Source organism: Spinacia oleracea, chromosome 5 (genome assembly GCF_020520425.1).
Source record: "Spinacia oleracea cultivar Varoflay chromosome 5, BTI_SOV_V1, whole genome shotgun sequence".
Lineage (NCBI taxonomy): Eukaryota > Viridiplantae > Streptophyta > Magnoliopsida > Caryophyllales > Amaranthaceae > Spinacia > Spinacia oleracea.
The window spans coordinates 122703637-122716232 of NC_079491.1; the positions used below are offsets into that span (position 1 = coordinate 122703637).

General features: G+C 48.8%; 1 protein-coding gene across 2 annotated transcripts; it reads left to right on the plus strand.

Annotated features, from left to right (window-relative positions):
• The first annotated feature begins 2670 nt into the window (after window positions 1–2670).
• On the plus strand, window positions 2671–5324 carry LOC130461119 (uncharacterized). 2 transcript variants are annotated; one of them, XM_056829065.1, is made up of 4 exons: window positions 2671–2783; window positions 3866–4175; window positions 4272–4462; window positions 4538–5323. In XM_056829065.1, exons 1-4 carry the CDS (start codon window positions 2676–2678, stop codon window positions 5129–5131), a joined length of 1203 nt encoding a protein of 400 aa, XP_056685043.1. In that variant the 5' UTR covers window positions 2671–2675; the 3' UTR covers window positions 5132–5323. The 2 variants fall into 2 exon arrangements, with proteins under 2 accessions (XP_056685043.1, XP_056685042.1); XM_056829064.1 differs by having other exon boundaries at window positions 3866–4462; window positions 4538–5324.
• The last annotated feature ends 7272 nt before the right edge of the window (window positions 5325–12596 follow it).

A 12596-nucleotide genomic window follows, 5' to 3' on the forward strand; every position in this document is an offset into this window, starting at 1 on the left:
AAAAAAAAAAAGAAAGAAAGAAAAAAAAAAAGAGCTGCTGTTCGTAATTCTTACAAACTGAAATATGGATTTTGATGATCCTGACTTTCTACAGCATCTCCAAGAAGCCTTGAAGAACGTTAGAGATGGGAGGTATCGTAGGCCTCCTAGGCGTGATCTACGGGCTATGGATGAATTCAAAGTCACCGAACTTCCTGAATTTGTTGGTGGAACAGATCCGGAAGCCTATTTGGAGTGGGAGCGCAAAATAGAGAGAATGTTCGATTTCAAGGACATTGATGATGAGAAGCGTTGCAAATATGCCATATTGAAGCTAGGACGAGGGGCTTCATTGTGGTTCGAGGGACTGAAATCCAAGAGAATACGTGAAGGGAAGGAGAAAATTACCTCTTGGGAGTCTTTGAAACGTAAGCTACGTAAAAGGTATGTGCCAACAACTCATAGAATAACAACTTATCGTAAAATTGCCGAATTGAGGCAAGGAAAAATGAGTGTTGTTGTGGGGTTTTTCCGGTGAGATACCTGGGAGGTTTCTTGGTAACTTTTACAGATTAAACAAGATTGTATTTTTATAGAGAGAGAAAGTAGAGAGAAGGCAGAGCAGCAATTGCTCTAGAATGTATTGATTGTGACCCCTTTTTCTAGGGAAGTGGGAATATTTATAGTACTAGGTTTTAGGGGGAATGACCTAATATTCCCCTTACATGATTGGCTGGGGAATGGGAGGAGGACACGTGTCCTTTCTCCTTACAATTCTCTGGTCTCTTTTGGCAATAGTGGGCTGTTTGGGCCTATTGTGCTTAGTTATTCACTTGGGATACATACTAATTAAGCCCCTTTCCAGGTATAGGTTTTATACATACATTTATACACACTTAAATACATACATTGTAGATACCTAGATTAATACTCATGCCTCGGAGTAGACTTCGTATGATTTCTGCTTGGGGGCGCAATACGTGCCATGTGTCACGTCCTCATTGGTACACGAAGGCACGGTAATTTTGCCCACAACATTTGCCCCTCAAGAAGGGCATTTCTGGAAACACATTCCGGGTATCGCTTCTTGACTCTTGTTTTGCATCTTCATCTTTGGGTCAGGTGTTGAGATGGTGACACGTGTCACCTTTCTCCATTTTGCCCCTCCCTATATATAGAGGTGAGGGGGGTAAATTTCATTTTTTACATTTCATTTTCACAGAGCTTTCATAGGCGATTTCCGGCGTGTTCCTACCACCATCAGGCGATTTCCGGCCACCACGAGACTAATCCTTTTCCTCGTCACACTCATCCTGTTCTTCGTGAAATTCATCCCGTTCTTCGCGATACTCATCCTGTTCTTCACCAAGTACTTCGCAGATCTTTCAAGGTTAGTTTTCGCCATTTTTGTTATCCTCTTGTCATTTTTCTCTTTGTTAGCGGCCGACCTCTTAGTACTAGGTAAGGGTTTAAAGGTTTTATTTAAGATTTTTCCGCCGTTCATCTTTTGTCGGGGCGGACGTCCAATCGCGTCTTTTTCTTCATTGTTGGTCATCCCTAAGCCGTGCTTCGTTCACTATGCAGAAGGCATGGCTAGAACCAAGCAAACGGCAGATCCGACGCGCCTGCGCTTGCGGGAAGAAGCATCGACACCTCCTAGGGAGAGATATTCTTCCACCGCCTCGGCAGTCGACGAAGAATTTGCCGAACTCTTTCAAGAGATCGACGAGTACGTCGAGGCGGGGGAGCAGGCGGCAAGCTCGTCGGAGGGTACAGCGAGCCAGGCAGTGGGGGAGCCAAGCGTCGCTCCATTGTCATCGGCCGTCGAGGAACAAGAAGCTGCTCCCCAGCTTATTAGGCCCAGAGGACGGGAGGAGGCCCAATTGCTTCCGTCAGAGATTCACCCAGACGTGGGCTGGATGCGGTGGCTAGACAGGCACGGAGCCAAGATGAGGGATGACCTCTGCGTGGGGGAAGGGTACCAAATGCGCGTGCCGGCCGGTCTGGACACGACCGTCAGCCTGCTTGCCGAGGGAGAATTCCCTGTGTATGCCGCGTCAATCAAACTCGGCATGAGATTCCCTCCACACCCCTTCGTTGTGGAGGTGTTAGATGGTTTCAATATTGGGGTGGCCCAGCTGACCCCCAACTCATGGGCGGATATCTTTGGCTACATTGCCAAATGTGCACTGAACGACGTGGAGCCGTCCTTCAACGCCTTTCTGCATCTGGTCTCCCTCTCTCGTTCCCCCAGTGCTGCCAAAGGGTGGTTTAATCTGAGCAGCCGTGGTACCTACCAGACAGTGGTCGGCAAGCTCAGCAAGTGGCATATGTGGAGGAAGAGGTGGGTCGTGTTTTACACTGACGACCAGGAGATGTATGAGAGAATGAGCCGTTGGAACTGTGACGCCAACTTCATGGATCGTGACGAGCCCCTCCCCCCCCTTACTGCCGAAGAGTGGGATCAGATAATGGTCCTGTTCAGGGCCAACACTTACCACTTAACAGTGGATAAGAGTTTCCATGTGCCGGCCGAGTGGTTGCCGCACATTAGCCAGTTTCGGAACGAGGCCTTTCTAGCGGCCGTAGGCTTAGGATATTCCATGACTCGAGGTTGTATGCCAATTTATGTGCCGTTCCGCGTTGGTCAATTCATTTTTTCTAACTTTGGATTTCTTTTGTTCACAGAGGAAGGAATGAGCAAGTTATCGGCGGCGGATATTGGGAAGGGCGATATGACCGATTGGATGGCGGACATCTATGAGGCCAAGATGCAGAAAGCCAAGGCCGAATTGGAGGAGAAGGTGAGTATTCTCTTAGGTTGTTGTTTTTTGCAAGTTAAACTTCTCCCGTCCAGCGTCTACAGTGGACGACTTTTTAGCGACGAGCCGATATCCTGATATCTGACTCGTGTTTGCTAAGGTAGGCCTCGTCACTTTTTATTGATGGGCCCCTTAGTTAGTGTTTTTTCAAGTGACTCGTGATTGATAGGGTACGCCTCGTCATTTTTGAGACGGGCGTCCTTTTTAATGACGAGCCACTTTTCTGCGATTGACTTGCACTTGATAAGGTACGCCTCGTCATTTTTAAGACGGGCGTCCTTTTTAATGACGAGCCACTATCTTGTGAGTGACTTGTGATTGATAAGGTACGCCTCGTCATTTTTAAGACGGGCGTCCTTTTTAATGACGAGCCACTATCTTGTGAGTGACTTGTGATTGATAAGGTACGCCTCGTCATTTTTAAGACGGGCGTCCTTTTTAATGACGAGCCACTATTTATCGAGTGACTTGTGATTGATAAGGTACGCCTCGTCATTTTTAAGGCGGGCGTCCTTTTTAATGACGAGCCACCATCTTGTGAGTGACTTGTGATTGATAAGGTACGCCTCGTCATTTTTAAGACGGGCGTCCTTTTTAATGACGAGCCACTATCTTGTGAGTGACTTGTGATTGATAAGGTACGCCTCGTCATTTTTAAGACGGGCGTCCTTTTTAATGACGAGCCACTATTTATCGAGTGACTTGTGATTGATAAGGTACGCCTCGTCATTTTTAAGGCGGGCGTCCTTTTTAATGACGAGCCACCATCTTGTGAGTGACTTGTGATTGATAAGGTACGCCTCGTCATTTTTAAGACGGGCATCCTTTTTAATGACGAGCCACTATTTATTGAGTGACTTGTGATTGATAAGGTACGCCTCGTCATTTTTTAGGCGGGCGTCCTTTTTAATGACGAGCCACTATTTATTGAGTGACTTGTGATTGATAAGGTACGCCTCGTCATTTTTTAGACGGGCGTCCTTTTTAATGACGAGCCACTATCTTGTGAGTGACTTGCGATAGATGACGAGGCCTAATATTTGACTCTCCTTTTTCTTTTTTAGCAAGCTAAAGACGCGGCTAGGGCGTCAGGGAAGAAGAAGGGGACGACTCTGTCCCAGCTGAAGAAGAGAGCTGTGCCGGCTGGCTCGGAGACTCCGAGTACCTTCAAGAAGCCAAAACCCCTACCTCGCCGTCTCGTGAAGAAAGACGAGTCGAAGGTTGCTGAGGGGGGATGCCCTGATGACGAAGAGATGGGCGTGGACAAGCCGTCTCTGGTGGTGGACTTGGTGGAGGACCCTCTTTCGGGAATCCCGGCCGACGTCCGCTCTCAGATACCGGCGGAGGTGGCCCGCCGAGCTAGGTCTTCGGGCGGTAAGTATTATTCGAACGTCGTTCAGACGTATCGAGCCTCCTCTGGCAGTTCTTCTTACTCTCCGCGTCATCCTAAGGCCGTTGTTTTTCCTATAGCCAAAGACAAAGGGAAGGATGCAGCTGCTGCCGAGGATGAGAACGTACCTGCTACTCCCCACTATTCGTCAAAGGATAGGGCGGCTATATGTCGCAAGGTTTTTAAGGCCGTCCCCGCAGAGTATGTTGCTTCTCTTCCTGGCCGCAAGACTGACGCCCAGTTTGGTGCGATCCAGGCCACTCTTCTCGACGTAAGTCTATTTCCAACTTGCTTGTACTTGTCTTCCCTTTTAGAGTCATTTACTAATATGTAGCTTCTTCTGCAGTTGTTCTGCCGCATGGAATTCTGCAAGAGCTGGAAGACCCGCACTGCTGAGGAGCTCAAAGCTCAGGTGGCTGAGTCCACCCACCATGGTGACTATGCGTTCAAGTCCATTGAAGAGGTCCGCCTGCAGATGCAGACGACCATAGACCTTCAAGCGAAGGAGGTGGCTGCGTTGAGATCTGACAAGGCCGAGCTGCTTAAGAAGATCTTGGCGCAGGACAAGGACATGGTGGCAATGGTCGAGGAGGCCAAGACAGCGGCGGCGGAAATACGGGCGCTTCAGGACCAGTTGCGGGAGTACCCTCAGGTCAAAGAGGCGGCTGAGGAAGCCGAGCATCTTCGTGGGGAGCTAGAGACGGCCAGATCGCAAGTTCGCACCTTGCGTGAGCGTCTTCTGGAATCCTATGATCAGGGGGAACAAGCGACCAAGGACGCTGTTAAGCACGCCTGGGAGAGCCACATGTCAGAGTATGATCTTGGGTGGTTCCAGCGGCGAATGGAGCACAGTGCCGCTGTGTTGGCTGCTGAACGTCTTGGTCAGCCGCCCCCAGAGTTTGTATCATCTGATGACGAGGACGATGCGGCCGCCCCCTGATTTGCTTCCTTTCCTATTTTTTTAAAATTTTATTCAAGCGTTCCCGTGCCTAAGGGCAAAAACAATTATGTTGTAAAGTTTTGGCGCTGATGGCGTCTGTATCATTGTGCCTGCTGAGCACACAACAATTCTCTTTCTTTTTCCTGGTCAGGAATTCTGAGCTACTTTCACACGCCTTTCTACGGGCGTTGTTTTATAAGTAAATAGGTTTTTTTTTGATGTTTCTCCTTTCTCGCATTTACTTGCTCTTCATAATTTGATTATTCCTTAATCAATAGGCTTAATAGGCTTAATCAATAGGTATGGTTGCCAAGGTGCATCCGAGTGTACACTAAGCACGTTAATGCCGCAGGCAACTGAGTAGGCGCTAGGCCCTACTTTGGTCGTCACTTTCTTTGGCGAGCGTGTCTATAACGATATTGATTGGCGCAAGTCAATCAACAGGTATGATTGCCGCTAGACATGCTCGTCAAATGGACTGTACAGCCAAACGTTCGTGCCGCTGAACTTTTGAGCGGACAACCTTTGTTTCCAAGTGGTTGGTGCCGCTGGCAACTGGGCATGCGCTAGGCCCTACTTTGGTCGTCACTTTCTTTGGCGAGCGTGTCTATAACGATATTGATTGACGCAAGTCAATCAATAGGTATGATTGCCGCTAGACATGCTCGTCAAATGGACTGGCCGGCCAAACATTCGTGCCGCCGCGCTTTTTAGCAAGCAACCTTTGTTTCGAAGTTAATCGTGCCGCTGAACTTTTGAGCGGACAACCTTTGTTTCCAAGTGGTTGGTGCCGCTGGCAACTGAGCATGCGCTAGGCCCTACTTTGGTCGTCACTTTCTTTGGCGAGCGTGTCTATAATGATATTGATTGACGCAAGTCAATCAATAGATATGATTGCCGCTAGACAGGCTCGTCAAATGGACTGGCCGGCCAAACATGCGTGCCGCCGCGCTTTTTAGCAAACACCCTATGTTTCAAAGTTTGTTCATGCCGCTGGGCTTTTGAGCGAACAACCTATGTTTCAAAGTTTGTTCCTGCCGCTGGGCTTTTGAGCGAACAACCTATGTGTCAAAGTTGTTCATGCCGATGGGCTTTTGAGCGAACAACCTATGTTTCAAAGTTGTTCATGCCGCTGGCACGTATTATGCTGTACTGGTCGGCCAGCGGCTTGCTTATATTAGGAGGGGAGTTGGATAGGTGATCAGCCTACAACTTGGTGCTAATCTGGGCCACTTCTTAGGCTTCAAACAATTAGTCTTGCTGAGTTTTTGCTAATCTGGGCCACTTCTCAGGCCGTCATACAATTAGGCTTTGGTTATGCATTGGAGTGTATATGTTTATATTCATTGTGCGAACAATAAATATTACGAGACAAATAGAGTAGTATTATTTATAACTTTGCAAGGCGAATTTAGCCGGTTACAAAAGTAATTACTACCCTACTATGACCATTAGAGGCCGCCCCTTGGGCAATGGATCGTGGTAAGTAAGACAAGGCTTAGCACATATCTAGAAGAAATATTTCTTGAGGTTGTCGGCATTCCAAGTGCGTGAAATAGGGCGGCCTTGCATGTCTTGAATGCGGTAGGTTCCATCTCTAACTTCATCATAGATCTCGTAAGGTCCCTCCCAAGTGGGCGTCAGCTTACCTTGTTCATTTGCTCGTCCTGTGGACTCCATTTTTCTGAGGACAAAATCTCCCACTTTGAGCACTCTATTAGAGACTCTCTTGTTGTATTCTCTTGCCATCCTTATCTTGTACAGCTGTTGTCTGAGCGCTGCATTTCCTCTAACCTCGGGCAGAAAGTCCAAGGCTGCTTTCATTGTCTCCCAGTTAGCATTTTCGTCATACAGCATGACTCTCAACGTTGGCTCACACATTTCTATGGGTAGGACAGCCTCGGCGCCATAGGCTAGCAAGAAGGGTGTTTCACCGGTTGAATTCTTAGCCGTGGTGCGGATGGACCATAAGACATTTGGCAGCTCATCAGCCCATAGACCTTTGGCTTCGTCAAGCTTCTTTTTAATTCCTTCAGAGATAATTTTGTTGAACGCCTCAACCTGACCATTGGCTTGGGGTCGTCCGACTGATGCAAAACAGGTGTGTATACCGTGATCTGCCAGCCACTCTTTCAGCTTAGGCGTCTCAAACTGGGGCCCATTATCGAAGACGATAGCCTGTGGAATCCCAAAGCGAGTCATGATGTTCTTCCAAATGAATGCTCTCACATCAGCAGTTTTTATGTTTTTGAGCGCTTCTGCCTCCACCCATTTGGTGAAGTAATCTACGGCAACGATGACATAACGCCTTCCTCCTGGTGCGGTCGTGAATGGGCCTAGGAGATCCATCCCCCATTTAGCAAATGGAATTGGGCTTATAATGGGCGTCAGAACTCGTGCCGGTTGATGTATTAGGTGAGAAAAGCGCTGACATTTGTCACACTTCTTGACCAGTGAGATTGCGTCCTCCTTAAGGGTCGGCCAGTAATAGCCGGTTCGAAGTGCCTTTTCAGCCAAAGCCCTTCCACCAATATGCGAGTTGCACAACCCCTGATGAAGGTCTTCTAAAATTTCCTGCCCCTTCTCAGGTGTTACACATCTTAACAAAGGACGGGAGTAGGCCTTTTTGTAGAGGGTGCCGTTCCACATTTCAAACCAAGAACATTTCTTTTGAAGTTTTGCCGCTTCCCTTGAGTCTTCGGGCAAGACTCCATTCATTTTGAAGTTTACTATGTCATCCATCCATGTGGACGTTCTGTCAAGAGTTTCCACTTCCATTTGCTCAACACTTTTGTGCTCTTTTACCTCCCAGAACACGTGCCGAGGGGTATCACAAGACGCGGAACTTGCCAACTTTGACAGGGCATCAGCTTGGTTATTTTCCGAGCGAGGGACTTGCCTTACTTCAAAACTTTTCAGGGGTTCTACTTCCTGATGGACGGCCTGCATGTATTTGACCATAGTCGGATCCCTAGCTTCGTAGGTCCCATTAACTTGGCTCACAACCAGTTGGGAGTCAGATAGTGCTACAATCTCCTCGGCGCCTGCCGCCTTACACATTTTAATGCCACAAAGCAGGGCTTCATATTCGGCTTCATTATTTGACGCCTGGAAGTTAAATCGCATAGCATATTCAAAAGTATCTCCTTCTGGGGAGTGACAGATTATCCCTGCTCCACATCCATTCTGTGTGGATGAGCCGTCTACATACACTGTCCACACTGTGCTTGTATTCTTGGCAAAGTCTGGCCTCGTCATTTCAACAATGAAGTCGGCACATGCCTGCCCCTTGACAGCTTTCCTCGGCTCATAGGTGATATCAAAGGCGTTCAGCTCTATTGCCCAATTCAGCATTCGTCCTGACGCCTCCAGCTTTGTGAAGGGCAGTTTGAGCGGCTGATCGGTGTAGATCACTATTTTGTGAGCTAAGAAATAAGGACGGAGCTTTTTGCTGGCCATGAACAGAGCTAAGCCAAACTTTTCCACTGTAGGATATCTAACTTCAGCATTTTGAAGAACATGACTGACAAAGTATACCGGCATCTGTATTCCCTCCCTCTCTGTCAGTAGAACGGCACTCAACGAGTGCTCGGACACGGCGAGATACATGTACAAAGTCTCTCCTAGCAAGGGACTAACAAGACGAGGCAAGGTGTGTAAGTGCTCCTTTAATCTGACCAAAGCCGCCTCGGCCTCGTCCGACCATTCAAACTTGGCCTTCTTTCTGACAGACCTAAAAAAGTAGTGGCACTTGTCTCCAGCCCTGGAAAGGAATCTGCCCAGGGCGGCCAAGCAACCTGTGAGCCGCTGGACCTCCTTCACTGTCTTTGGTGAGCTCATATCAATTACTGCCTGGATTTTGTCTGGGTTGGCTTCAATTCCTCTTTCATCAATCAAGAAACCTAAGAATTTGCCTGCCGTCACCCCGAACACACACTTCTTAGGATTCAACCTCATGTTGTAAGCTCGAATAGTCTCAAATGTCTCTCTGAGATCAGTTATATGCGCCGCCCTCAGCTTACTTTTTACGATCATATCGTCAATGTAAGCTTCAATATTCCTGCCGAGCTGCTTAATGAACACAGTGTTAATAAGACGCTGAAAAGTGGCCGGTGCATTTTTTAACCCAAACGGCATCACCTTGTAGCAGTAAAGGCCTTGTTCAGTAACAAATGACGTTTTCTCCTGGTCGTCAGGCCACAACGGAATCTGGTGAAACCCTGAGTAGGCATCCATAAAGCTCATCATGGCATGCCCCGCTGTAGAGTCGACGAGCCGGTCAATCTTGGGCAATGGGAAACTGTCCTTTGGACATGCCCTATTGAGGTTGGTGTAATCAACACACATTCTCCAGGTACCATTAGGTTTTTTGACGAGGACCACATTAGCAACCCAGTCGGGGTACTGACTAGGCCTGACGAACCCAGCCTCCATCAACTTCTGTATTTCCGCGGCTGCCGCCTGATTTCTATCTTCCCCATGGTTCCTTTTCTTCTGACGAACCGGTTTAAAGTTTGGGTCCACATTCAGCTTATGGACGGCCACAGCAGGGTCAATACTCGGCATTTCGTCCACCGTGAAAGCAAAGATATCTTCAAATTCTCTCAAAAGGTGGACCAATTCTGCCGCCAGCGGGTCGTCAGGAGAAATCCCGATGGGCACTACTCTGTCAGGTTTGTCTGTGTTTAAAACCACATTGAAATGGGCCCCAACAGGCTCTGGGCGTCTCTCTTCCATGTGCCCTGCTGAGATAGTTAATGTTTCTTTGACGACCTTGGGTTGCGTGTCGCCACATTTTCGTTTGTTGCTCGACGTTCCTTTCTCTTCACCCGTCCCCCATGCTTCTGGACTCAAGGTGGTTAGGTAGCAATCTCTAGCTTGTTGCTGGTCACCATGTATAGTGCTGACGCTCCCATCGTCACAAATGATCTTAAGAAGCATCAGATGAGTCACAATGACAGCCTTTGCCCTGTTCAACGTGGGACGCCCCAAGATGATGTTATATGCCGTCAGATCTTTCACTATGAGAAAACGGACATCCATTTGCCGAGATTCCTTTTTATTTCCCATCCTCAGAGGAAGGGTAATTATGCCGACTGGGTGGATGACACTACCTCCGAAGCCTATAATGGGATAGTGGATTTTCTCAATTTTTGAGGGATCATGTTGCAGCCGATTCAAGCACTCTAGACTAATTATGTCCGACGAACTTCCTGTATCAACCAAAATACGCCTAACCCTTAGGTTAGCAACTTTTAACTCAATTACCAAAGGATCGTCATGCGGGGTGGAGATTTTCCCACGGTCGGCCTCGCCGATTTCAACTTTTGGAAACGGGTCAACTGTGGCCTTGCCGGACAGCATCACTTGTCCCAATCGCTTGGCATAATCCTTCTGGCCCCTCATGGTCGGCCCGCCGGCGGCCAATCCTCCTGAGATGACTGCCACGCACTCTGGGTCGGTACGATTTCCATCTTCCTCCGAGGGAGGGGATTTGTTTTTCTTGTAGAAGGGTTTGCCAGAACCTCCCGTGTTCCTGCTGATATAACTTTTTAAGAACCCCTTGGTGGCTAGGCCATCCAATGCCCTTTTCAAGCTCTTACATTCATTGGTGTCATGCCCAATGTCACTGTGAAAGTGACAGTACAGTTTGGGGTCCCTACTTTCTGGTGGTGACTTCATGGGAAATGGACGATCAATGTCATATTTGGACCCGACGTCCATCAGGATTGTGTACATGTCTGTGTTATACTCGAAACGCTCCCGATCATAAGTTCTGGGCCGTTTCTGACCTGCCGCTCCGGGGGCCCTGTCTGATTCTTTTGCAATAGCCCACGTCCCGTTAGGCCGGTTCTTCTTTTCAAATTTCTCCTTTTTTGCCGCTAGCTCGGCGTTATCACTTCCTCTGGGGTCTTTCGGGACGCTGCAAATCTCTGTTGCATGAATGAAGGCCTCCGCCTCATCCAGCACTTCTGCCATTGTTCGGACGCTTTTCTTTACCAGATCAAACTTGAAAGAGCCCTTTTTAAGCCCTCGAATGAAGTTATCGAATGCAACACCATCTGGCAAATCCGGAATTTGCCCTGCCTCTAGATTGAATCTCTTCACATAACTCCTCAGGGACTCGTCCTTCCCTTGCTGAATCCTACTCAGATGCATGCTCGTCTTCTTCTCTTCCTTGTGAGCCATGAACCGAGTAGAGAACAATAGCTCGAGCTCCGAAAAAGAGCGAATAGTTCCGGCTGGAAGTCTCTCGAACCACTTAGAGGCTACTCCTTTGAGTGTGCCCGGGAAATACTTACACCAAGTTGAGTCAGTTGTTCCTTGGACATACATGTGATGCCGGTAAACCAAGAGGTGCATGTCCGGATCTGTGGTACCATCGTAAGCATCAATGTTAGGCGGCTTGACTTTGGGTTCCCTCGGGGCTCTCATGATAGAGTCTGCAAAAGGGGTGGTGTGCCCTAGGGCCATGTTGGACACCCCCTCCTGAATGTGATATACAGGGTCTTGACGCCTGGAGTAAGGTAGCCGCAAGGAGGACTCGCGTCCGCGAGATTGGCGGGTTGGACGGGTGGCCCCTGGACGTGCCTGGCTCAGATGCGTATAAGTTGGATGAGGGAGAGGTCTATCCGGCATGACGGGGGTTGACCCAGTGTCAGAAAGTTCCGACTCAGAGTCGGGCAACTGCTCTGCGCGTGGCTGCTCACGTCCTCGGGACGTTTCTCCGATCAGCCGCCGTGGCATTCGGCGTGGTAGGTAAGACATGGTCTGATTTGGCTGACTTGTTGGCGGCTGTCTCCTTAGGTCCTCGCCTGTCAGCCTGGTCCAGACATTTGGGGGGCGCAAAGAAAGTGTTGGCCTATTGCTTGCCGGCCTCTCATGATTTGCAGCCACAGCAGTGGTGTAAATCAGCATACTCTTCTGTACCTCAGCATTAACTGTCTTCCCTACATCAGCTTGGAACTCAGCCAAAATAGCCCGAAGAGCACCCACAGAGACAGGCATATCAGGGTTCTCCTCTATTACCGTATCCACCCGAGGATCCAGGTGTCCTCCAGGAGGGGTGCGATTGGCCTGGTCGTCCTCCTCGCTGAGCACCTCTACCTCGGCAGTGTGACGAGGGGTGTGCCCGGCCGCAAATGTACGTGCGGCATCTTCAGTGATTCTTGTGGCCGGCGTATGATGTTCAGCCGGCATTTCTCTTTCGAGGGGTGGCCGCTCTACGCGTGTAGGCCGCCCAGCATCGTTGTCCTGTCGTTGATCTTCCATGTTACCGTACCTCCCCACAGACGGCGCCAAATGTTGTGGGGTTTTTCCGGTGAGATACCTGGGAGGTTTCTTGGTAACTTTTACAGATTAAACAAGATTGTATTTTTATAGAGAGAGAAAGTAGAGAGAAGGCAGAGCAGCAATTGCTCTAGAATGTATTGATTGTGACCCCTTTTTCTAGGGAAGTGGGAAT

Coding starts and splice junctions, on each gene's coding strand:
- LOC130461119 (XM_056829064.1), top strand. CDS start 2,676: ATGAGCAAGTTATCGGCGGCGGATATTGGGAAGGGCGATATGACCGAT. Junction 2,784..3,865: donor AGGCCGAATTGGAGGAGAAG/GTGAGTATTCTC, acceptor TTTCTTTTTTAG/CAAGCTAAAGACGCGGCTAG. Junction 4,463..4,537: donor TCCAGGCCACTCTTCTCGAC/GTAAGTCTATTT, acceptor CTTCTTCTGCAG/TTGTTCTGCCGCATGGAATT.